Source organism: Brachyistius frenatus, unplaced genomic scaffold (genome assembly GCF_029030835.1).
Source record: "Brachyistius frenatus isolate BFR_SWC_R1_liver_20210118 unplaced genomic scaffold, ASM2903083v1 Contig_168, whole genome shotgun sequence".
In the NCBI taxonomy this organism is placed as follows: domain Eukaryota; kingdom Metazoa; phylum Chordata; class Actinopteri; family Embiotocidae; genus Brachyistius; species Brachyistius frenatus.
Window position 1 is genome coordinate 336,055 of NW_027210767.1, and position 27,164 is coordinate 363,218.

Sequence of the window (27,164 nt, forward strand, 5' to 3'; positions counted from 1 at the left end):
TAATTATTTGTTTTAAACTGTAAATTTTACACACTGAACCTTTACGAGAAGTGTGTTTGGGGGCATCATCAAAACAAATTCGTAGTTGGGAATGCTGATCATACAAAATGACGACCCGAGGGTACGTTCAGGCTAATAGAAGCTCAACTATATTTTAAATAATTCAATGATCCATGACTTTCTTGGTGGACCTGTGTTCATAATATTTAATATGATACAGTACAAGATGACACGCGTATTTAAAATGCACCGACAATACAACAATGGATATTGTTGATACTGCGCGCACACAAACAAACATGTATATAGAATTATACTGCACAGTGTGTGTACTGTGTGTACATGCAGGTTGTTATCATGGCTCGGTCCCTCGCCCTCCTTAAGGGAGAGGAAGTCTCTCCCCGGTAATCTGTCATCTCCCTCCCAAACACTGTCGCCACAGGACAACCAACAGAGAGGGACCACGCACACAAACACGCACACACGGACTCCCACTGTTAACGACGTCCTGGAGACAATACGCAGAGCTGCACGTTACTGTTTTCATCATCGTTAAAGCCCAAAAATATTCACAGATGACTTCAAATATCATTTTACAAAAACAGGGCTGATTAAAGATCTTTTATGTTCACACAGATAAATCCTGCATACACGCAGACCTAAACGTGTGAAACATCAGCCTTAACAATTCACACATATAAAGAGACACCACAATAGAAAATCATCCTGCTGTCATCGTCATCCCACCCGAATTTAAGTAGTGACGTCATAAATCACTCAACTTCGCATCAGACGTTGATAGCAATAAGACTCTCTCCTAAAAAATACAAAAAAAAACGCTGGACTCTCAATCAAGAGATAGATTTTTGTTTTTTGTTCGGTAACCTTAATGATCTGTTTGAAGGACTTATTTTATCCCAAACTGTGATCTTTCTCTAAACTTAACCCAGGTCGACTTTGTGCATAAACTGAAAACCTTTAGCGTTTTAGTATGTTTATCTGTGGCAGTTTTCCTGCTGCCGGTATGTTCTTGTGGGCAAGAGAGTCTAAACAAATAGTCGGATTTCACATCCAAGCTGATAACAGATGAAACTGACTTATCGATACCGTAAAATACACAAAAGAAACATGAATCCAGATGAGAGCAGTGGATAACTACACATGCAAAAGTTAAATGAAATTAATGATTTCAATGATATTAATAAGAGAAAAGCATCAAATTTGTCATGTTGCAACAAATTTCTTAATCAAGTGGCCTCAGCATTAAAACAAAACCTCCACGTCGAGTCCTATTACCGAGTCCAATTCCTTCCTTGTTAGTTTTCCTCATTCTGGCAACTCGTCCACAGAGAAAATCCTCCCTCGTCTTCCTTTAATGCATCTCCGACTTCTCCGGAGACACAAACATGGGGGGGGGAAAAAAAAGGGTTACTTTTTCCCCTCTTAACTCCAGCGATTCATTATTTACCAGACAGGAGAGAGAAGGAAGAAAATGAGCCAGTGCACATGGATGACTTGTTCCACTCTCTGCTGCACCTCGGCCCCGATACTCCTGAGGACCAGCCAACCTTGTGACAGTCTCACACACACACACACACACACACACACACACACACACACACACACACACACACACACACACACACACACACACACACACACACACACACACACACACACACACACACACACACACACACACACACGTAGCTAATGTATACATGCACACAAAGCCACTTAATCATAAGACTCAGACACGCTTGAAAGCTCACATTCATGTCGACACAGAAACCCTTGAACAGGTACTGTACTGTATTTGCATGCTTCACCTGAATGTGAATCTGATTCACCTTTTTACTGCAGTGATTTATTAATGGAATTTGATTAATGCAAATTATTTTATTTTTGATCTACGATGTCATCTAATAAAAACACAGCCATAATTATGGGAAATACTCAAAAGCACAAAGAAGCTGCCTTTTGGATGATGTCGCAGACAATTCACACAAAAGGACTCGGGTTCAAATTCAAAGGCGTTTACGATATCTGCGTTGGAATTTGAACCCTCGAGCAAAGGATTGAGAGGCAAACTGCTTTCTGCTCAGGCTAAATAATGAGGTAAGTTATATTTTAGATGAATTTATCAAAAGAATAGATTAGAAAATCTTACTATGAGTCACTGTAACAAATATGCACTTTGTCTAAAAATTACCAGATGATCTTTAGTTACAGCTCCCCCTACTGGCCTGTTTATAAGAACTTTATTCAGTCAGTGTCCACTGATTAGACGACACAACCAAAACCTGATGTGATTCAGGCTCTTTCAGAGTAAAAGTGCAGCCTTTGTTCCATCTTTCTCCTGTTTTTCAAGAAGTTACTTATCATATTTATAACATCTCTGTGCTCACACGCTCCTCTCAGCTATAACCTCATCCTTCATATTTCAGAGATCCACACACGCGCCGAGAGCAGCGGCGCACACCGACGAGCAGTTTTCATCACACTCCTGTGCACACACATTCTTGTTTATTAAAAATCCAGCCTCCTCACACACTCGAGACTCGTGAGAGCAATGCAGAGCTGCAGAAGAGTAATACGTGGCACTATAGATTTGTACAGTCAAGACAAATTAATGCAGATGTCTGATAGCGTGACGTTGATCACAGCTCCTTCTCTGTCGGCGCCACAGAGGACGTCTCTGACCTAACCAGAGCTTCAGTTCAGGACTAACAGATAATGTGTTGCCCGATGACGACTGTGACACGGTGTCTGTGCCCTTCTGAGGGGGACACGTGAGGAAAGTGAAATAGCGAGCGCTGACAAAGAGATCAAATGATGTGACTTTTACTCTTGAAGGTTGTAGGTTTGCCTTTGTAAGATCAGGAGAGGTTAAAAAAACAAACAAAGCCACTCTACCCTGTGACTGAGCAGCTGAATATCCTTGGTAATGCGAGACAAAGAAAGATGTTGACACCCGGGTCACCCTCGAGTTCGTATCTTTTGTCGCACTGGCAGTGTGGCTCCATGTTGATTGGTTAATGAGTCAGTCAAGATTATGACGTATGGATGTAGGATGTTTTTAACTTGCGTTTAATGGCGCCGCTGACCAGTAATGGTTTAACCTTATGCTAACTGCTAATAGGCTAACTATTGTTTCCTTCAGAATAAAAGCGCCAGCGTTTCTGATTTGATTTATTTCGCTATAACAGCACTTGAACTAACTTTATTACAACAGTGCTTCATTTCACATACAGGTGGAAGACTTCTATATCGGTCGAAGGCCGACGGACCTCTTAAGTGGATTCCTAATGACAGAATTTTTTGTTAGCGTGGGGTTAAATAGCAATGATGCTGCTGAAATAAAACTCTGAAAGACGGACATGTGATGGGCATAATTTTAAATAGCTATAAATTTGAAATGTAACTCATATAGACGATTGAACGTTGTCTAGTGTTAAAAAGTACACAAAAAGTGTAATAAAGTGAATAGAAATTGCAGTACATCCCAGGTATTTTGATAGTTTTGAGTCAGTACTGCTGAGGACATTGGGATCATGGGATGAAAGTGTGATTGTCCTCGTGTTCTGAAAGCTGAGATGCGGCCTGCAGCTTCTCTCGCAGTACTCCAAGTTAGCCCGGGGTTACAATCTACATTTCTATTTTTAGCCCTGAGAAGTTGGTGCTAACTCTACTGCCAAACAAAGCTGTAGCCTAGTTTAGATTGTACTACAGTGAAGCGATGGACTACACCCCCCCAGGCCTTCGATTAACATAGTATGTCCCAGAATGCCTTTAGCCGGGGGTGGAAAAGGTACAATATAAAAAGTAAAACTGCTGCAGCATGCTGCAGCACCTCCAGCTGTATTGGTGCTGCAGATCCTGACCTCTGACCTTACACACAAGTGCTTCTAACTTACATGGTGTAAAAGCACAGTAGATATATCCACAAAGAAAAAAAAGAGCTTCTTCTTGATTTAATCATTTAGATTACGTCAATAAAGCCAATATTTTCAGTGTATAAGCTCTTCATTACAGCCGACTGAAATCTGCAGCGTGAGTGAAACGAATTCCTCTCAGCGTTCGATTAATTATCCTGTTAACTTCGCTGCGCTGTGAGAGAAGAGAATGAAGATGAAGCTCTGAGCCTGAGCCAGCCGCCGGTCCGCAGTCTGTTATGAAGAGCTTCTGACACTTGTGCTGTCTGCTCGCTAAATACATCATCATCATCATCATCATCATCAGTATCATCAGTATCATCATCAGGCTGTGAGAGTGAGCGTGTGCCATAAAAACAATGGGATACAAAGACCAATATTCAACCTCTTATGTGCAATGTTGACGTTTTATGATTTAAAGAACTACGACTGCTATGTCAACGTAGCAGTGGGCCACATCCTGTCACTTGTGATTGGCCTGGTCAGGCGTCACTCGGAGAATAGTCAGCCAATCAGAGGAGATTAGGAACGGCCACTAAAAACAGCTTATTCTCAGACGAGGATCCACTGAAAGGCTTTAGAGAGGTGGTTTAAAACAGTTATTGAAATGTTTTTTGACACACAAAATGATCTTCATAAGGAGTTCAAGACTGCAAATAAAACACCAGAGATGTTACAATATGGAGCCTTTAATATACAACAGGCCTATTCAAGTAGCAGCACGTTGGTCGGATATTTTCTAAGGCCTGAAAGAGGCTGCCTAGTCTGGTATTACCAGACCCAAACTCACTGTGTGAATATATGGGTCTGGGCCCATTGATACAATGGGAACAGATTTTAACCAATCGTCACTGACCACCAAATACCGTGCATCAAAACAACCACTTCAACATCACTGCTCTTAGCCAGTAGTGGCTGAGCAAACCTTAATGTGAACACGGCTTCTAGACTTCAATCACAGAGAAGACTGAAACTGTGAGCAACAACAGCTGTTTTATGATCTCATTGACTCTAAAATACGAATTTACAACCCAACATAATTCCAGCTATCAGATTTATTTTGTCACTTGTGGTGGTGTAAAAGAAAAGAAATGGAAATATTCAAGTAAAGTACCTGAACCTTGGAAACTGTACTTGTTCTCTGCATGTGAGGCGCCTGACTGGACTTTTTCTTCCCGCCTGCTAGGTGTTGAAAATATACCCTCCACAGTCACTTTATGCACATTTTACTAAGGTGAAACAAGACTCAGTCACACACACCAACGCTGCTTCAATGCACAATTACAGGCACACACACACATACACACTTAAGCACAAACAGCATCCAGCCTTATTGTGGGTCACATTAATAATCCAACAGAGGGCTGGTAAAAGCCTCCCAGTCTGCAGGCTTTTTGCCCCGAAGTTTGTCCCTCCCAGCACACAAGCTGTCCTGAAAAACTCAGCGCAGCATGTAAAGCCTCGCAGCAGACGTCTCCTCGTCAGGAAAACACACGTAATAGCCCTGTTTACTTGTTCATTTATGTTTCTAAAACTCTGCAGAAGAAGGAGGAATGTGTAAAAAAAACATGAAGCACAGCAGCCGGGTCTTCCCGCGGTGGTTTTACATCAGTATGTCTGCAGTCACTCTCTGCTGGCACTGAGGAAAACTAAAACTGAAACGCTCAACTCCCAAACAATAAAGGCAAAAATACTAAACGTGGTTTAAATAAGGTGAAAAGTTTATTAAAATTGATCAAGTATATACATAGACTGTATATAAAACTGGATGTACTCTCTGGGTCTATTAAGTGAAACTAATGCAAAAGTCCCTTAAAGTATAATACCACTGACGGCCACTAGCGGCTGGCTCAAAAAAACCTCTGGCTACAACAGACTCCCGTTTAAAAAGCATCAACTGAAAATAAGTCAATCAATGAACCTAAAAAAACCCGGCATGTTTGGTTTGATTGACAGGCCTAAGGTGCAGTCAGGTTTCTGGCATAGGTGGGCGGGGCATAGTGTCCATAGGTGTCCAACCCTAGCTCTTTCCCAGCTCGTCCACATATGGCCACTTCTGTCTTCAAAAAACCAAGATGGCAACGCAGTTTTAACATTTTAAAGATTTCTCAATCAACTTTAATGAAACAAAGCGTTTACAGTGCCCGCCTCATGAATAATAACAAGTCTGACAGCTGCTTTGTGCTTCCTCTGTGTGTAACTCGCTCTCTCTGCTGCTGACATTGAACCAAACAGGATATGAGCTAAAAGGGGCAAATGATGAACCTCTCACCATCAAAGGAACCACACATCACAGATATTTGATTCTATGTTCGGATAAAAATATGTGAATCAATGCTGTTTTAGGTCATATATTCAACTTAATACTTGCCCTACCCCTGCACCAACATCACAAACAGTTTGAAGTCGGTCATTAGAGTGACTGTGATGAAGAGTCATTAGCAATTCCCCGGCGAGTAGAGACAAAACTTCTAACAAAGAGAACACTGCAGAGTTTAGGATAACAAGCCCTGCAGACACCCTGAGAGCAACACCACAGCAACAGCAAATGTGCACTTTTTCTTTTTTTCGGAAGGTAATATATCTGTATTAGACGGGTGAGGAGGTGTTTAACAGCCTCGGGGAAGAAGCTAAACGAAGAGACACAGAGCGCTTAATATGAGCTCTGGTGACCGGAGGTTTGGTGTACGATGACGGCGCTGCATCATACTCGGGTTCACGTTGGGCTGTGGCATCTCTTTAGTTTATTCTCACGAAGCTGGAAACAACAGAGATCCTCCCACAATGTGAGCAGAGTGTAACCAACGCCATGTTGCTAAATGACCGTTGCAGACTTTACATACAAAGAGAAGTGTTCTCGCTCCGGCTTCAATAGCTCGATATATGCTGGCATTGCGAAAACACTTCGTCTGGATTTACCACCGCCACCGTTGTTAGAACTACATCATCACACTTAGCCACATCCACTGGTTGCAGAGGGAAAACTGAAGTTATGAGCAGCAGTTGGGTGGAGCCAGTCTAACATATGGTAAGGCGAAGCCCAGTTTTGATCCGAAACTCTGGTTGGTGCTAAAGTGGATCCGCCGGTGGGACGCTCTTCCTGTAATTGTTACATTGGGAGGGTCAGAGATCATGCTTACGATTAGAGGCAGGGTTAGTAACCAGTCAACTGACAGTGAAACAAAAAAATTCACAGCAGCATATTAGAGTTTAGAGCGTGCTTCCCTCCGGCTGATCCAATCTAGCACCAACCTATTTCTTTTGGGTCTGGCCATTATCAGGCTGATATCGTGTAGCCTAAACGCAGCTGTGGGTGCAAACACTTCATACGGTGGATTTGGACCAAATTAAGAGGCAGCAGAAAAACAGCCGGTAAAGTTTTGGTTTGCGATTCAACCAATTTGGATTAAACCGCTGATGTGGTTGAGTCAGCCAAAGCTGTATCTGGTGTAATTTGCTGTTAAATATTACAGCTGTCATGTCGTGTTATAACAAATTTAGGAAATCAATTCTTCAGTACTAAAAGCCACTTTTGGCCACTAATGTTAAATTTTTCATGGAGGAGTTCTTATATGGATGAATGGACAAGAAAAGCCAATGTTTTTTTGGACTATATTTATTTTTCTATTTTTAAATTGACCCAATGATTGTCACATTGTAAAGAAGCAGACTTGTAGTAATTCTTTTGCTCATGCTGTATCTCAAACAGCTCAAAATATCTGGACAGCAGAGCCTATCATCAAAAACTCTAAATTTGCAGTAACTTCAAAGAGTCGAGCACCTAAAAATACCACCAAATGTTTATTATGAGCAGAATATGTTCCTCCGGCTTCGCTTGGCAGCCTTCTTTTTTGCATCTTAAGGCTTCCTTTGAGAGTTAGACTGCAGACTTGGCCGTAAATCACTCAGCGGTATTGAGCTGCTGGCTGAGAGTCTGGAAGTGACTGGTGACAGAAACAAACGTTTCCCCCTGCTACACTTTCCAATTACATCCATGAGTGGAATTTAGAAGGAAAACACAGACAGGAACGAGGCTGTGAGCGCTTGCGCTGCACTACTTACACATGTAAACAAACCGTTGGTAGGTACAAATGTCATTAAATGCATTGTGTTGTTCTACATTGTGCTGCTCCTCTCCACCATTGATGACTTTTATTTTGAAAGAGAGGTTCATTAACATGTATATTAGATAATTTATCCTGTGAAGTCATTCCAGTGGTTATTCATTGTCTGCTTAAATGTAAAAAAAACCCAGCTGAACTGGTACAAACAAATAAAAACACATACAAATTATACTGCATTATAGGTTCATATTTTTAGGAGTGTGTGTGTGTGTGTGTCAGTTTGAAAAATGTTTGCCCTTTCATTTATTTATTAATTATAAAGTCCAGTTTGGACCAAGCAGCATTTGTCTGACCTTTTGTGATGTCTGTTGGAGGGATGGGAAGGAATTACTAGAAAAACTCAGCAGCTTGGGAAAATAAATAAATAAATGAAGAAAATATCAAAACTTCAGTTGAGTGGAAAAGAGTTCTGTATACAAACCTGACGGTCTGAGTAAAATGTGTGTTAGTAGTTAAATACACTATCCCACAACTGGAGGACAAAGTAATACCTAAAATGTAAATAAAAAATATAGAACATTTCACCAAAATGGTTTAGTTTTCATTCAAAGTTTTAAAAAGGTGTCAATTCACCGTTATAATCCCAGACTTATGAACGCAATATCTCAGGAATGCCTTGAGGGAATTTCTTTAAATTTGCCAAACGTTCACTTGGACTCAAGAAGGAAATAGAACACTGTTGCAGGTCAAAGGTCATTGTGACCTCCCATCTGTCCCAATCTCAACGTGTTGTCTCAGGACCGCTTCGAGGGAATTTCTTCAAAATTGGCACAAATGTTCACTTGGTTCCGAAAATGAACTGAGTCGATTTTGGTGGCCGAAGGTCACTGTGACCTCACTACAAGTCTATGCTCATGAACAGTATCTCAGGATCCTCGACTCTGGACAAACATGAACATAAAAATGCAACTCTACTGGTTGGCGGAGGCTGTAATTCTTGTTCTCTCGGACGCAGTTTGTGCTGTAATAAATTTTAAACCCCTCAAACAGTTTCAACAACAACTGATCATTTTATCCTCCATGGAGGTATAATTTACCTGAGTGGCTCTTCTCTGTTTGTGCAAATCATTTCAGCCATCCCCATTTATCTACAATGACAAAGAGCCACTTGAGCCCACCTGACGGGGCTGTGAGAATCCATCAGAAACTAATCTGATGATTACCGTCCAACACGCAGTTTTAAAGAAGATATGAATACTAACTGCCAAAGAGCAGGAAAGAAATGGAGTCCGAACAAAATGAAGAGACAAAATTATACCCACAGTAAGACAGCGGAAGAGAATCATAAGGAAGAGAGAGAGAGAGAGAGAGAGAGAGAGAGAGAGAGAGAGAGAGGAAAGTGCTTCAGGGGAGCAGATTGGTCGCCGTCTAGTACTGCATGAGTGACAGGACGAGTTAGGGCTGACACGCATTCTGGTCTCTTCTCAGTGTCCCACAGGCCCCGTCTACAAGTTCTTTATCTTCTTCGTGATGGCGCCCGAGCAGCTGCCATGCACACCGGGAACAGACGAGCTAACCGAGGAGAGGGAGCTCCGCCCACACTGTTATTTCTGTGCTGTGTTTACATGTGTGGACCGCTGGGTCCGATTACTGCTGCACACTGCAAAAAAAAAAAGAAAAAGAAAAAAAGAAGTGTCCCTCTTTCTCATTTCCGCAGTCAAAGAAAGTGTCTGCACAAAGATATGAAATTAGTTCACTTGTTCCTCGTGCAGCTGAACTCGTTTAAAGACATGTTCGTGAATGAAGCTGGTAAAAATGCCGACACATGAAGACGGGAGATTGCGTTTAAAACAAGAATCATTATCTCACTGTAATGGCAGTGTCACTTTGCAACTCATTTTAACGATTCACTGGGGAAAAAAACAGCATCCTGTCTTTTTTCTAATCAACATGTTCTCTTTCCGAAAGTCAGTCCTTTAACTGAACCCAAAGCTTTACTGATGAAGCCTGTCAGTCAAATCTCATGTTAAGCAATGAAAAAACAGGCTTCAGCCTCAACCAGCTCTGGAGCAGCAGCAATGAAGCCAAAATTTATATACTTAATGCAAAAACGAGTTTATTGTAGGGGCCCAATCACTTCCCATAAAAGAGCTACGCACGCGTGTGTATGGAGCTCGAAGCCAGACTAAAGCTGTGTGCACATGGAGAGCACCGTAGGTAAAAGGCTGGATCGATACGCAGCAATGTGGACAAAATATCTGCAGCCTACATTAAGATAATTTACTTTAATTGAGGGTGATCAATATATTCAGTGTACACGAGTTTTTATTTCAAATGAATATCTGCTCTTATTTAAGCGTTGGAGCCAGAATCAAACCGATGCAGAATCAGTGCACCACAGGTCTGAGAGAAAACACAAATATCTGAGAAATGATATTCTCTGGTTGTGAATTTGACAAGTTGCAAATCCATGAAAACAAACAGCAGATACACACATAATTAAAATCTACAGTACAGCTGGGAAAATAAGTCAAAGTAAAAAAGCATTAGGAGGAAGGTATGAAGTTAAATTAGAAATTCTAAATAACAGTTTTATTGTGTCCGTGTACAGAATATATGTGCATGCGGTCACACACATGGACCTTGTTGCAGGTTTGGTAGATAAAAGACATCATAAGGCCATCAATAAATTATAATCTATTAACTATGTACTCAAGGGACGCACATAAACAAACCGCAGTGAAGGAAAAACTGCTGCTGTGAGTCGAGACTGCCTGCGAGGACGTCAGTCAGAACCGGCAAAAGGGCGCGGGACATAATGAGGCTGCCGGTTTAATATGTATAATTTATTGTGTTGGAGGCACGCTGAGAGAAAGACCTATTGCACTGAAGAATATGAAGTATGAAAAACAACGAGTAAACAACAACAGGCTCGTTGTGAGAAGAAAGCAGACGACAGGACGCGTGAAGGAGGAAATAATGGTCAGAGAGTCAGCCTGTGTGTGTGTGTGTGTGTGTGTGTGTGTGTGTGTGTGTGTGTGTGTGTGTGTGTGTGTGTGTGTGTGTGTGTGTGTGTGTGTGTGTGTGTGTGTGCGTGCAAGTGATTATGGTTTGTGTGCTCAGGCCTGCACTTTTAAAATACACTGTTCTCATAAAGGTGTAGAACTGTAAAAAACATTCCTTAACAAGTTGAATAACACGCTTCTTCTTCATTGAAACTCCAGCTAAAACTTTGCACAAACACCGTGGCTGAAAATATTCTGATAAAAAGTCAAAAACTACAAAACTGCAGATAGAAGTTGAAGAAAAAGAAACCAACTAAAGATGTCGAGGTACCTTTGAATAAGCAACATCCAAGTCGAAGCATAAAATCCAGAATCCAGTGACAACTTTCCGAGAGATTAATTAGCTGCATTCAGATGGAACTGTTTACGCCATGGAAGGTCGTGCCGATGCTTGGCGTTCAAGTGGTAAAGTCACAAGAACACCGTTGCTAGGCAACGGCAACATGGACGACGTCTAGAGGCCACGGGGGCTGACAAATTAGCAAGGTACAGCAGCCGGGTAACGTAACACAGGAAAGAAAAAGAAACAACTATAAAAGCAGACTAAAATGTTCAGAACCAAATAAATTCTTCCCAAACAGAAAAGGTCACCAGATAATGTTCTGACTCTACAGTGGAGTGCTTAATATCCCTCCGTCTGTGTATTTGTGCGTCTGTACCGTGTTGAAATAGGCGGATTTCTTACCCGCTTGCGCAGGTTGCAGGTGAGGAAGAGGTTGCGGGAGAAGGAGTTGGCGAAGGCGGTGTAAAACTCCAAAACTTTGAGCAAGGCTTCCCTCTTGATGACGTGGAGGTCGCAGTACGTGAGCGCCCGAACGTTAGCGCACGCATGTGCAAGGGTGGTTTCTTTCCAGAAGACGTCTCCGAACACATCACCTTTACCTGAGGACACAACACGGCAGATTAAGAGTTTGATCGAGCAGAGAAAAGTGTTTTATCGATGATCAATGATTATTGGTACATCATTTGTTTGATAAACTTGTCACCTAAAGTCAAACTAACAGGGGAAAGGACTCAAATCTAGGACGAATTGTAAGGTTCTTACCGCAGCGCCACACCAGAATAACAATTGTCCAACCATTACCCCTTCACTGATTATAACAATTAATCTTTGTTTCCAATATAAATGCTGATCATTACCAGTTCACCGTGAGGATTTGCTGCTTTTCTTTGTCTTACGCAATAGTGAACTGAATATCTTCGGATTCTGGTCAGTTGGTCGGTCAAGACAAGAAGTTAAAAATGTAATAGACGTTTTCTAAAAAAAAAATGTCCACGTTAGACAAGAAATCAAGTGGCAGATTAATAGAAACTGCAAATCTTTAATTGCAGCCCTTCAAAATTGGCAGTTTTCTACGAGGTACGATCAAAAAGTTCAGCAACTGCTGCAGTTGTGCGCAAACAGAGCGCAGCAAAGTGACGTGCACAGACCAGGAGGAAGCAGGAACTTTCATGAGTAAGTACTCCAAGTTATGTCACTTTTTTAAACATCAGCACCTGAGTTACATGTGTTTTTGGGACCATTGGAGATTTCACCATGGGCCTTAATGTGTGCAAATGCTGGATTGTCTGTTACAAACAAAAATCCCTCCTGATTCCCCTGAAAAATGGTGTTCAGGTGCTGTTCGGTTAAAATTAGCATGTAAATGTAAAATACTGAGGCCTCAACACACATTTGGCTTCTACGATCCGATATGAGACATCATACAAGTATATCAAGTCAACCTTAGAGAAATGTCTTGGATTAAAGAGTTATTTAATGTGTTGAAGAACCAATCTTTGCATCTATGGCTACCTGGGAAGTGGTTTTCAATAATATCTTTATAAAGGCATACATTTATAACAGGGTGATTCTCATCTAGCTCCTTAAAGACCAAACTATCATCATACAATGAAAGTCAAGATAGAACAGCAGACATGTACTAATTTAGAGAAGAAGTGGGAAGTGCTGGAGATACCTGAAAAAAAAAAAAAAAAAAAAAAAGGAAAATGTCTGTCATGGAGCAGCACAGACGTCATCACTTCTGCCGTATATCTCGCTCGTACTTGAGTGTGAGCTTACATGGGAGGCTGTTTGAAGTGAATCAGATGGAAGTTAAGTGACAGCCACTATTATCATCTTAATGATACAATATTAAAAGGAAGCACGGAAAGTGGCCTTAATGCATCGCAAGGGTGATAGTGATTAGCTATGCGCACCTACACCGGCAATAAAACATTAAATATAAACCATCTGCATCTCAGCATGAGACACCTCCTCTCTGACATTTGCACTTTTCTTTCCTTAGCAACAGTTTCACCTGACTAAATCCTTAGCAACCAGAGCTGCTGGTTTCACCGTGCACACCGGTCCAGTTAGTTATTTCAGATCTGACATTATCCAAGCAGAATGAAAGGGAGAAAAACCATTGCAGAGAAAAAGGAAAAATACTTTTTAAAACGTTAACTCTCTTTTTACCCTCGACTGTTAATCAGTGATGGAAACAAGCTGTAATTCAAAACATATATTCAAAATCTAATTCAAACACATATAATGGTGTTAAAACTGAGGACCAAAACACATGCGGTGCCATGCAAATTAAGACAAAACTGCCTTTGGAGAAAGATTGTCCACCGAGTGGATCAGTCAGCTGCAAGGAAAGAAAGATGAAGAAGCACAAAAATCTTTCCTTCTGAACTTGCAAAATCCAACAGGCATGTCACATTATATCTTGTTGGTACAGTTTCTTCCAGTCAATCAAACAGTGTTTGCTGCAATATTATGAGTTCTGTTCAATTCAGTCTGAACATTTTATTTGTCGTTCTTCGGTGGGTTTATCCTCGATGGTTTTCTCTGCTTGTGGTATAAATTGTTTTTGAAATATTTAGAACCATCTCACATCCACAAGATGTTCATTCTCGTTATTTTTCCATTTTATGAGTGTAATAACTTATGATTTATAAACTGACTGCATCTCAAATTAAGATTTTTTTTTTTTTTTTTTTTGCCTGATTGCATGTCTGTGTAAGTATGGGACAGAAATGAAAGGATCTATGTAAATTATGTCATGTGAAAATGTGTATGCATTTAATATTGTACTGCCATTATGATGTAATATTAATGTAGCCGTCATACGGATATTCTGCCACTCCCAGTTATTTATGATTCGACATATTCTTTAAAGATTAGACATCATTCTTAACCAATTTGTGTGGGATGACATCACAGCCCACTTTTTTTTTTGTGGGAGACATTGGTGGTCAATATGCTGTCATGTTCATGTAGAATGAAGTTTAAAAGTGTCTTTAAAATTATTTTACATACAAAAGTTGTTATTTTCTTGGAGGGGTGGGGGGAGAACCTCAAACTTGACTAAACTCTTGATGCTGTCCAGCAGCCACCTGGACACTCGATTTATCAAGTGCCAGCATAAATTCCCCATGCTAATCACCCACAGCAGATGAATACATGTTTACACTTGTGAGCGTCTCCTGGGCAACGCCATGGTTGTTTGGATGGTAATAGGACGATGAAGAGTCATAATTACAAACAACATCAGATGGGCCTTATGTCATCAAAAACAGTTAGTGTTATTGAAAAAAAAATCTAATCTGAGAATATAACTTTTTTTTTTTAAATTAAATTGATTAATTCGAAGTTGGTTGACTCCGAAAAGGCTTTAACAACAGCAAAGATAAAAATAGAACTTTGTTAATAGGCAGAAAATGAAATATATGGGTGCGTCTACTCTTCCGAAGAGATCCAGGTGCATTCAGGCTGTCACAAGCACACACACAAAAAAAAAGTAAAAATCGACACTAAACGAGACTGAAATCTGTGTCAAACCTGCGGCGAGTGTCAGTTCAGCATTTTTCTGACAGCTGACCCCGATAAGACGCGATGAAAAGCAGTCCATACTGTCCACCAGCTGTCACAACACCCTGACTAATGGACATGCACCGCTTCCAACATGCCGACAGAGAGTGTGAGTGAGTGAGTGGATCTCATCTTGACAAACCCTCCTTTGCACCCTGGAGGGCCTTTTCCCCTCTGAACATCCAACAGAGGCTCAGGCAGCAGGAATCTGGAATGAGCTCCCCGGAGAGCCGCAGCTTCTCGCCAATTAGCTGTCTGGATGTGGCCGCGGCGTCGGGTGGAGGGGGTGATGTTTGGGAAGAGAGCGCAGAGCATGACACTTACAACAGGGTTAAAAAAAATCACAGCGGGGACTGTTATGATTGGGCGGGTGGCGACGGATGGTGATGGGTAGTTTGGTGCCGTGACCCCGATCGCCGGGGCAGTGTAATGCTACTGATCACTCAACCGAGGACATCGCTCTTAATATTGTGACTCAAGTGTTTGATGCCCACTGTTACACACAGTATGCGTGGTACAAAAAGGTCCTTCTGTGAGTCGAGTATTTTTCAGGTTTATGTGTTTTAAGTGTTTCTATTTAACCCGAGTGTATTTGCCGAGTCGGTTGTTGCTTCTGTCTGCTTGCAATCTCTGTTTAAGATTTTATTTTTCAAGTGTAATGAGATAAGATTACTAGTTACCTTTGTAAAAATGTAATATGTAACTATTTTAATCACTTCAAAGTGATGTACCTTTTTACTTTTGATTACTTTTCGAATACGTTTTAAATGGCAAAATAAAGCTGAAAAGTACTACAAAATAAAGGTAAACTCGGGAGTTAAAACCTCCCAACAGTGGTCAACACTGTCAAACTTTAATTCAAAGTTCTTCAATATAAGTATTGAAGAACTTTTTCAATTAAGACTGAACTGTTTTGATTTTAAAAGGCAACCACCACAACAAATCAGAAGTATGTCGATCGCAAACTGACTGCAGAGACAGAACATTTTTCCCATAACTTCAAAACAAGACTCCATTCAGGTCGATTCCATGCTCAGTGATTATAGAACTATCCACAGGGTTTAGTGCTGTTGTTATGGAGGATCCAATTATAGAGCAGGACTGAAAAGTAAAATATTTTGCAGGTAATTTGCTCACCTGGAGATTCAGTATGGTAAAATTGATATCCACGTAGGACACCTCTGACCACTGGAGGGGGGTTATAGCACCAGTTTGATACCGGCTGAGGGACTGAAGGCAGAGTGGACATATATTTACTTGACACGATATCTTTGGATCATCTACCAACTAATTAAACAGTGGTGGTTTTCCAGAAGTTTGGTTTTGTACCGCTACTTTAACTTAAAGCCTATGGCAAAAGGTCACTTGCTTTCCCCCAGAAAGGGGCGGGGTCTGATCTATTACCGAATGAACGGAGCCCATCTGGACACGGAAAGAAAACATTCCTTCACAGTTCGAAGATGCAAAGCAACGGAGTGAATATCAAATTCTACATATAACCTTTTTCATATTCAGATGGGTGTCTTCAAATATCAGCAGTTTTTCTCCAGAATCACAGACTCCACATTTTAAGACAAATGCAGTGTTATCCAGCGCTGTTTACTCATATAATCTTACAGGTTTCTGAATGAATCACACTGGAGATTAGCTCACAGTTAACGTCCTGACAAGTGTGTGGATGACACTGACCGCTTCCTTCGCCGCTATCCCCCCATCAGCAGAAAACGAAATTGCCCGTGGGTGGGTGCGTGTCCTCCATATTGCTTTATCTCGCAGTCCAGCTCGCCAGGCGAGGGTCCAGTAAGAGGCATTTCAGGCTGCTTACAGCTGGTGTGCTGATGCTGCTGTAACCTCTGTCAGGCCATTATCCTGAGCCGAGGAGGTGGAGACGGTTATACAGCTGCTGTGACAGTGATATCCTCCCAACAGCAGCATTAACAGCACTTACAGTGTTAGAAGTACTGCTACTAGAAGCACCCTTTCTTCTAATTGTAGTACTCCCAGACTTTTAGACAAATACTGGTTCTGCCACAGATAAACAGTTACGATGCAACACTGTTCTAATTTTTTCCCCTTTTCAGACATGAATTAATGAATGATTAACAATCTCAACTTGAGACATCCACTGCAGAAAAAAAAATGAAGAAAGAAGTTAAATGAAGCTCCTTCTGTTCCCAATGAGGGGAACTCGATCTGCCTAAAAGTCCCAACATGACCAGCATGAAATCAATCAGAACCACTTATGCTAATGAGACCGTTAATTATAATAATTGATGCATCAATTCCGGAAAGCTGCTGTGTCGAGTCTTCACGACCCGAGGGAAGTATTTATACGAGCTTTAGATTGCAAAGGCAGTTGGTTTTGTAAAGTTTTATTTTGTGAAAGTCATGTGTTAACGCATCAGTAGCGGTTTGTTTTACGCACATATTAGAATCAAAGTACCAAGCCACAAAAAAAAAAAGCCAAAAATGGAACACTTTACTGTCGGTTTTTTTTCCCAACAACCCAGCTACACATTGTTATAATCATCCAATGAATCATTCAAAAGTTTTATTGGTGAATACCGATTTAGTAAGAAATTAAGGACTGTGCATTCAAACCACTGGCGTAGTGATATCTGTCTAAGTAGCAGCGCACACACAAGCGCACGGTCAAGTTGTGTTACCACTGTTCCTACGGCAACAAGTTTATGATGAGCACAGAGCAGGAGGAAGCTGAAACTTGAGCGAAGAAACATCGAATTTTGTGTGAGGGACCAAAAGAAGTCACAGGGAGCCAAATCGAGGTGATGAAGAGCGACGATTAAGTGGCTGGGGACAAGAAACTTGCGCGTCTTTGCTATGAACTCAACATGCCATTGCGCCACAGTTCAGGTCACTTACGTTGAATGTTTTCCCCAAGATGCTTCAGAACCTCACAGCTCATTGCTTCACTGCTGTAGACTTTCTGAAGCATTTCAAGGGTCTCTTTTGTCGATTTCCAAAGTTTGGCACACAACTTGACGTGCTCTTCTTTGCTCAAGTTTCACGTGAAAATGCAAAATTTGCCGATTTCAGCTACAAACAACACGTTTCTGCACATGTTTCACAATAAAAGCCTAGAAATGAAGGGCTTTTTAAATGCTAGAGGGCTTTTACTTTTAAACAGATACAGGAAGTGCTGAGTTTGTATCAAAGTTACTGCATTACGTCGCTAACGGGGCAAACAGGAGCGGTTCAAACAGACAGTTTATTTCCTCACTTGGAGAACAAAAAGGGGAGGATTCATGAACAGGTGGTGCAAAACCAGGATGTGTTTACGGGACAACAAGTAGATGTAGATGTATGCATTTCGGGAGTAAAGTATTAAATGTCAGTACTTTTACAAGGACATTATGTCACATCAGTCATTAAAAGCAGCTCCGCATTAAGACATTTTACAAGAAGCTACCGCGGCAGGTTGCCTTTCATCAGAGTCGTTTTAACCTGCACTCTTAATGTATTCCTCTTCTAATCTTTTCCACATCAAAACAGCCCTGCACGGATTCTTATTACTGGATCTTGTGATGCAGCCAGACTCATATGTGGTTGGATGATCATCTCCCCTCGTGCCCACTGCTATTGCTCTCTGGGCCAGAACATATTGCTGTGTGAACAGAAGTCCAGACCTAAATCCCCTCCTCATAACCGAGCATGAATAATGGATTACAAAAATTAATCAGCTCGTCGTATTGGCGAAACAAAACAAAAAAGGAAGAAGGGGCTGATTGAATTTTCTGAGTGACAGGAGAAGAAAAATCCTCTCGATAATAAAGGCGAAAGGGATGATGACGTGTGCGCGTCTATTTAAAGACCGACAATTAATCCAAGTTTTGATACAAGCAGGCGACGGTGTGTGGAACATTGAGGTAAAAGCATACTTTTAACAAAATATTAAACTTCGTGAGAAACCAAACTACTAGATTTGAAAGTGATTGGATTTATATTTTCTCAATATGTTTTTCAGACTTTGCAATTGCTTTGATTGATGGGTATAACGGTCCAACATATTGTAGCACAGGATATAGACGTGGATATTTGAAATGTAACAAAGCAGTGCAGCTGCTTTGGAGTACTTTTTTAGCTGTCTTTTTTTGGGGGGTTTTACAAATATTAAACTGCCCACACAAATGCAGGAATTAAAACAAGGATTTCGCCATTCTTACAGCTGTACTACTAGTAGGGCTAAAAATGGAAAGTTTAAAGTAATTCACCTTCTGTGTGAAGTTTTTATCTTAACCTGAATCCGAGTTGGACCATTCGCATCATCTACAAATAGCAATCTATTGAAACAAAATAAAAAATGGAGTAAGCTATCATTTTAGCGCATTTATATTCTGCTACTTCATTTCGGTAAAGCCGTGCTACGAGACAGTACATCCATGATGATGATTATCTACTCTGTTTTTAGTTGGCAATTCCTGGTGCAGCGGTTAATGAAGTAGCTAACTAGCTAATCAACTTAACAAAACTGTCAATAATCACAGTGAACAAGGATTTACACATAACTGCATCCTCCATCAGTGAATGTTTGCTGTATCTGCTGAGGACGGATGAAGTAAGAAATAACGCAAAAATTGAGTTTCAAACTATGTTAAAAAAAAAAAAAAAAAAATTAATTCTTTGGCCTACAGCCCAGCCTCAAAAACTGAGCTGCCAGCCAACATTTTTCCTTCCAGATATCAATTGCTTCGTGTCAGGGGATTTAAAAAAAAAGAAGTTTTTTTTAAACTGTTGCAATAAAAAAAAAAAAAAAAAAAAAAAAAAGCTTCATTTTGCAGCAGCTTTTCTAAATAATTGGGATACAATTTGTAAAGTAAGGTTTGTCAGTAAATTTGCAGGACTTTGCGAAAAAATATATAAATGAGTTTGTTTCCTGTATGTGTGCTGGTGTGTGTGTGTGTGTGTGTGTGTGTGTGTGTGTGTGTGTGTGTGTGTGTGTGTGTGTGTGTGTGTGTGTGTGTGTGTGTGTGTTTCCTCATTCTCACTTGTGTTTGGAGCATTTAGATATTTTATTATCCCCCCCAAAATAAAACTCATTTTCACAGCCCGCACATTAAAAAGTCTCTATAAAAATACATACTCTTATGTGTGACTTTGCTGCTCGAGAGTGTGTGTTTCTGTTTATGTGTTTGTGTCCACCCGGTGCCCGTGACCTCTAATGAGAGCAGCGCGTGTTACAGCCTCGAGGAGCAGCCTCTCTGCTCAGCCTGGGGAAATCACCGGCTTTAAAAACACAGCCAACACACACTCGCTCCCCCCTCTTCCTCCTCTTCCTCTTCTGCCCTCCATTCTCCTCCGCTCCTTCCACTTTACTTAATTGTCCCTACCTTCCATTCTCTCTCCCGTTCTCTCAATCCCTTCCAAGACCCCCGCCCCTCAAACATTTCCTTGTGTCTCCTTCATTCCTTCATCCTTTACATCTCCTCTGTCCTTTCTTTTCAACCTCTTCCTAAACCTCTGTTCCTTCATCCTTTCCTTGTCTTCATCACTTGTAAGTTGGTCTCCACTTTCTCTAGTTTCTGTTAAAACATCAACAACTCTCTTACCTCTCCATCTGCCTCCATCCTCTCCACTCTTCATTCATGTACAGTATGTTTTACTCTTCCTCTTTTTTCTATCCTCTCCCTTCTATCACCGTCTTTCTCCCTTTCCTTTCAAAACATTCTCTTCTCTGAATTCAATTTGTCTCGTTCTTAAAGTGCCACCACTTTCCTAAACCCTGCTGTTGTCCTATACCTTCTCGTTCTTTCGTTGTACCTAACTATCCCTCTTTGTTCTCTTTGTGTTTCCTAACATGGTGCTGGCACGTCTTCCTTTTCTTTTTCACCAGGCGAGAAAAAGGAAGTTGGCTGAGGATGGCACATCTGAGGACAACTTAAAAGAGGGAAGTGATTTTCAGAGCAAAGCCTCCTTTTGATGTGAAGACGCACAAACACATTTCGTCTTGCTTTCCTTCAACCTCTATCTTATATTACAGCTCCTCTCAGTCCTTCCAGCATCTTATCTTTTCTCCATCCATCTCCACTGACCTCCTCTTCTTTTCTCCTTCCTCCTTTCCCTCAGACAGCTACCTTGTTCTCCTGCAGGTGTAATCATCGTTGATAATGACTCAAACATTTTTCCTGGCTGCTATGCAACAAAAGGTTCGACAACAACTTGTAAGCGATCCAATTAAGATCACAGAGTTGAGTTTTTTACCCAACACGGAGCCCTTGTGAAATATACAAGTGTTTAACATAAATAAGCAGTCGTGTCGTAGACAACACGGAGAGAGGCTGTTCGGCGCAGTCATTTTTCACTGTCCTGTTATCTCCTCACATACAGCTGGAATCATTCAGACTTCCAAGGCATTTTTATGGAACAAAATCTTTAAAATTTGCAAACAAAACCTCCAAAATACTCGTGGTGTGTTTGAATCTATAAACAGACCTAAAAAAAAAAAAAAAAAAAAAAAAGGTGACAAGATACTTAAACTAAGGCGACGCAGGGGGATTGAGGGACATTTTAATTATTTAATGACGCAACTGAATCCTTTCATGCTTTTTGTGAGCAGAATCAAGCAAGAAAATAGCATCTTGTTTTGATGACGCACATTTAAATCACGTGAATTTTGGTTGTTTGATTTACTAAACATAGATAAGTTCCGTAATTAGTCAACAGAAATATTCGTGTTATGATGGGAAATGAAAATTACCAACGTGATTATAATTCTAAGGTCTGAACTAAATTTGATGACAATCCTCCCAACAGTTGTGGAGACATTTCATTCAGAATCAAACATGTCAACCAGCAGGTGGCGCTAATATAAAAGCCGGCTGATCATTAAAGTCAGGAGGATTCATGGCAATTCATCTGACAGCTGCCGACATGTTTCAGTCAGGTCCAAAGTTGGATCAAGAGATCGCTGATAATTCTCAAACTATATCTAAACTCGGCATCATCTTCATTCACACAGCGGTGATCCAATCAGCACAACACCATTGTCATCTTCATGCCTTGATCAGCACTCAGTCATGACGATGCTAGTTTCTCAACTGGTTCGTTCGTTCTCATCGACACATATTTGCTGCCGTCAAGCTGCTGTTAATGAAACTTGACGTGTCAGACAGATGTTAAACGAAGACCTGACGCACGATTCAGATCCCTGAAGCAGCGGTGAAGGCTTTTAATATGAAACAGATGGAGCGAGTGTTGACTCGACATTGACAGCAAACTAACACAACAGACAGGAGCACATCAGGAAAAAAAAAAAAAAAAAAAAAAATCATTTATTATTTATTTATAATATAAATATAAACTTATTAAAAAAAAAGAAAAGGGGGAAATTAGAAATAAAGACCTGATTCTGTTTTCAGTTGAGGTTCAGTTTAAAATCCAAAACAAGATCTGCTCTCTAATATTCACATATTTAATAGAAGTTCAAAAACTTTTTTTTGAGTAACATGAAGTAAAGTTAAAGCCACCAGAAAACCAAATAATTGCTCTGTCTACATGAATTTGATGAGTCGGTTTGAAAAGAAACTCCATGTGAAATAATTTGCCAGGTTTAAAAATCACACTTTTACCTGTAACTACGTTTAGGGAGCTACGGCAGCAGATTCTCTCCCTGTTGAACCGGTCCGACCCCGATGGATTCAAAATGTCACAAAGGAACCACGTCGGAAATAAAACGGCCGCAGGTGTGTTGAAAAAAACCCAACAATCATCTGCTTATGACAACTAGCTGACAGTTTATTGATTAATGTCCTCAGTGAAAAGAAGCAATCCGTCAAATATCTAATGTGATTTTTATGAACCTCCGACTGCTGCCTCGTCTCATCTGTCGTCATAATGAAGTTAAGGAGGTGGAGAGGCGACACAAATAAAGACTCTGCAGAGACGAAAAGTTCCTCGTTCTTTTATTCTTATCTGTTTTGTTGTTAATTTTTCTTCCTTTCCTGTGCATTTCTTATTTCGTTCATCATAAACTACGGCTGCTTTTCCCCATCCGTTGCAGTGGATCTGCAGCTGGTGATTTCGGTGTTAAAGCTGCTGCAGTTTCTGTGGTCTGGGATCACTGTCGTCCATAACATTACGCTAATTTATCATAGACACCGTTCTTCCTTCATAACATCCGAGAATAAAGCAGCAAAGTTAAAGCAGTCGAAGTGGCGGGCAGAAATATCCATTTATAGTGAAGCATGGCATTTCTGAACATTTTTTATTAAAAACAGACACAGATAAGTAAAATAGCCTATGACTCAAAACCAGGAGCGCTCAAGGTGGTAAATATATCTATAACACATCACCTTAAGCTTTTGTGCATAACAACATGAATCGGTCTCTCTTGCTCTCTCACCCACTCACTATCTGCTGCATCATCTACACCGGTATGACGTGACACTGCTCCAAACTGTGAATATTGTTGTTATTTTCAACAGATAGTGGGATAGTATCGTTATCCTGGATTCTTTTAGCAAATTCAATTAAAAAGAATCTGATATCAAAACTTCTACTTACACCAAAAGATGTTAAAAACACCCATCTGCTGGGCACTCAATTTTTAAATTTTAATTTTTTTTTTTTAATAATCTTTCCTTCTTGTTACTCGCCGTCAGTAAACTCTCATCTGGGAGAACAAGCGCTCCACCGGCTGCTGCAGCCATTTCTTTTCTTTTTTTTTTGCCATCAGCACTATCTGTGCCTGTCTCAGTAAGAAGGAGTTTCCCTGACATTATCTCCGTGAGCCTCTCATTCTTCCTCTCCCGTCGCTCTTCCTCCTCCTCCTTATACATATTAGAGTGCCAGGCTGCACAGAGCAATATGCACGGCGGCAGATAACACTCTGTTTGTGTTTAACACTTGAAAGTCACAAATGACGTCAAATCAATGCCGGTTTTCAAGTGACTGCCCTCACACTTACAAACAAGCTTTTTGTTCAACCGTTTACATTTTCAAATATCAAGTTTAAACATAGAAATGCTAATTATTGTTCAAGTTTGAGTGATTTTTTTTATTTTTATTTATCTGACCGGTTGGCATCGATGCATCACCATCAACCAAAATGTTGGGTTTTCATACCAAATAAAAACATGAAAACTCAACGGTCGGCTGGTCAATCTTCTATCAAACTATCAAAAAATCCCACTGAATGAAGTTCTTATGCTTCCATGCAGGAAATAGCCGGAGGAATTGTGTTTCCATGTTTTCCCATCTCCAATTCTCATGAACGCGATTGTCTCAGGAATGCCTCTTCAAGCGTTCACGTGAACTCCACAATTAAGGGACTTGATTTTGTGGGTCAAAGGTCAATATCACTGGGCCCTCACATCCGTCCTTTTCTCCTGAACGCGAGATCTCAGGAATATCTCCAGGGAATTTCTTTAAATTTGGTATAAACGTTCATTTGGACTCAATGTTCAACTGTAATTTGACAATTGGATAAGGCAGTAATTGTAGTTGAAAAATGTTGGGGAGTGTTTGGTTTGTTTCACCTCCTCTTTACTCCCACATATTTTAAGTCTCACATGTTCTTCCTGTCTTCTTTTGTGTGTAACCTGATAAACAAACTACATATTCTGGTTTGCTACGATTACTTTATTCCCAATATAATAATCACTTGAGTTGAGTATTTACCTCTCGTACACAGAAATCTTTCCACCAGTCAGACCCCTTTTTTTTTGTTGTTCTTTGTCTTCCTTAGAAGTCTTCACTTTTCCACTGTGGATGTCTTCATGCAGCACAATAGTCAGTCAACAAAAGAGGCTTAATTTCTACCTTCAAACACGGCGTTAAATCCCCACTGCAGCTGCAGCTGATTATTTTAATGTCGAGGGAAGGTCAGAAAAATCCAGGAGGGGATGCCGAAAGATGTCTCGTTTGTTCAACCAACTGTCCAAATCCCACCGTTATTTACTAAGACGTAAAACTAAGAAATTGTTGCTGATTCTCACATTTGTGCGACTGGACTAGAAATCCACATGCGCTCGAAGACGCACAGATTCTGGATAAATCAAGGTGCTGAAACTCCATTTAAAAAAAAAAAAAAAATTGTTTATGGAAATTTGATTCCCAATGTTACACCAACACTTGCTTGGCCACATACCTAAGATGGCGATGACCTCGTCGTCCTGGATGACCTCCAGTGACCCCGACACCACGAAGCAGAGGGTGTCGACGCTCTCCCCGGCGTGGAAGATCAGGTCCCCCGGCGCGCAGTGGGTGGTCTGAAACTCCACAGCCAGCGAGCGCAGGCAGCCGTCGCTGGCTAACCTGAACGCCGGATGTTCGTTGAACACCTGAGTGAGACGGAGGCAGATTGTTATGTTGCTACGGCAACAGGAGCTCAGTGTTAGAATTAGTCAGCACAGGTTGGAGACGTTTGTTGACGAACAGGAACTCAGATTTTACACTTTAAAGTTCACGTTATTTGAACTTTACACTGTAATGATGATTGCTCGGGTTTGTGTGAGCTATATTCTGATGTGTTACAATATATAGAAAATAAATAAAAACATAACTTAAAAAAGATGATCCATCAGAGCAGCAAAGCGTTTTTACATCATTTCCTTCTGTCCTGAAGCGCTCGAGGAGAGATGCGAGTCTCTTTGGAGCTTGCATTTTAGATCATAAATGAGTCTCATTTTATAAGAAAAAAGATAAAAACTCTGTTAGTGGGATCAGAATTTTTACTTATTATTTTATTGCCACATTGCTGATAATTTTTGATTTATTATTTAAGAAAATATTGCAAATCTTTCTGTGGTTACAAAACTTCACCAAACTTAATTAAAAACTGTGACGTTCAGATTGACTTTTACTGTTTTTTTGTCTTTTAATTACTTTTGAGGTGCTTAATGAACAACACATTTGTATTTTGCTCTCACTTTTTACTATTAAGCATTATTTTCTAATTAATCAAATATTGGTGAAAATGTGTAAAAATCGATGTTTTAAAAAAAATCCACATCATTTGTGAAACTAAACCCTGAGAGTGTTGTCGCCGTCTATCTTTACTGTGTTGTTACAACTTTGTCACAAGCTTTTCTTGCTCTGGTTTAAGGGTTGTGCGGCATAGTTCTTGTCATTAACACACACTCCTGTACAATCACTGCATTTGATAAATAAAAAGCTTGTACGGTGTTCGGGGTTATTATTTAGAGTGAGACGCTGAAAACTAACTGACTAAGTTTAGTCACTTGTGTGTCGTCGTCACCGGAGACCGTCATTACACAACCGAAGGTGTCCTCTGATGGAAACAGTTTGGCACTTTGAGTCTGCCAAAGTTTGGGAACCAATATCGGATGTGTCGAGCGATGCCTGGAAGCCTCTGAGCAGACTTAGGCTCCATTTAGTTATGTAATGAAAACATCAGAGGGGGCTGGGACTCTGCACAGTTGGAGGAAACACGAAATGAACCGTCCACTCCACTAAAGCTAAAAATCAGTTTGCGTGAAGACAGTTCAGTGTGGGTTCAGATGTTTGGAGAATGTCACTGCACTCAAGGGCAATAAGGACATTTCTCACACTCTCAATTTTTATTCTTTTTGTGCGAGTAGGTACAGAAAGTGCTTCCACTAAAACGGACTAAAAACTATAATTAAAAGCAAGAATAATGAGAGTTATACAGTTTATTTTGACATTTCATACCCAAATTCTGTACAGTCGCAGAACAAATGAAAACTTCTGTAATCACAGTTAAAACTTTGCACACAGGGACTTAATGTATAATTAGATATATCATATTAAACATACTGTGAGCCCAAAATTGAGACAATAGTCACTCTATTAGTGTCGTTTCATTTATTATTTGGTGAACCAGATTAAGTGTGGCGACAGGACTGATGCAAGAATATAAAAAACACAATGGATACGTACCTTCCTGTTGAGGTGGACGCAGATGTCGGCCCGCATGTCCTTGGGACAGATGGACAAGACCTGAAATACCGGGAGAGACGTAAAGGGATTAATCCCGCGGAGGATTCATTGCAGCAAACAGGATTTGAAGGTGTATTAGCAGCAAGATGATGGTTTAGACGGGTTGTCTTTAGAAGATAATGAGGATATATTTTACACTTTACACTTTTTCCAATTCTTTATATCTAGAGATATACAATCTCCTTTAATTGGAGCAGAAACTCACTCCTTATCTGGAGACTCAGAGCTTCAGTCATTTCATCCCCAATGCTTCACTGTCAGCTGCAACCGCCTTTGGACCAGCTCAGAGCAAAGATTGCTAATTTTA

The 27,164-nt window shown here is 40.5% G+C and overlaps 1 protein-coding gene across 1 annotated transcript in view; it reads right to left on the minus strand.

Moving 5' to 3' along the window:
* The window catches only part of kcnh5b (potassium voltage-gated channel, subfamily H (eag-related), member 5b), a 93,527-nt gene that overhangs the window by 12,082 nt on the left and 54,281 nt on the right, over positions 1-27,164 (minus strand). Inside the window, exons 10-12 of the mRNA XM_069717077.1 lie at positions 26,798-26,857; positions 25,026-25,218; positions 11,750-11,946 (exon numbers count right to left, since the gene is read on the minus strand). Coding sequence (XP_069573178.1) covers positions 11,750-11,946; positions 25,026-25,218; positions 26,798-26,857 — 450 coding nt within the window. The remainder of the gene's footprint in view (positions 1-11,749; positions 11,947-25,025; positions 25,219-26,797; positions 26,858-27,164) is intronic.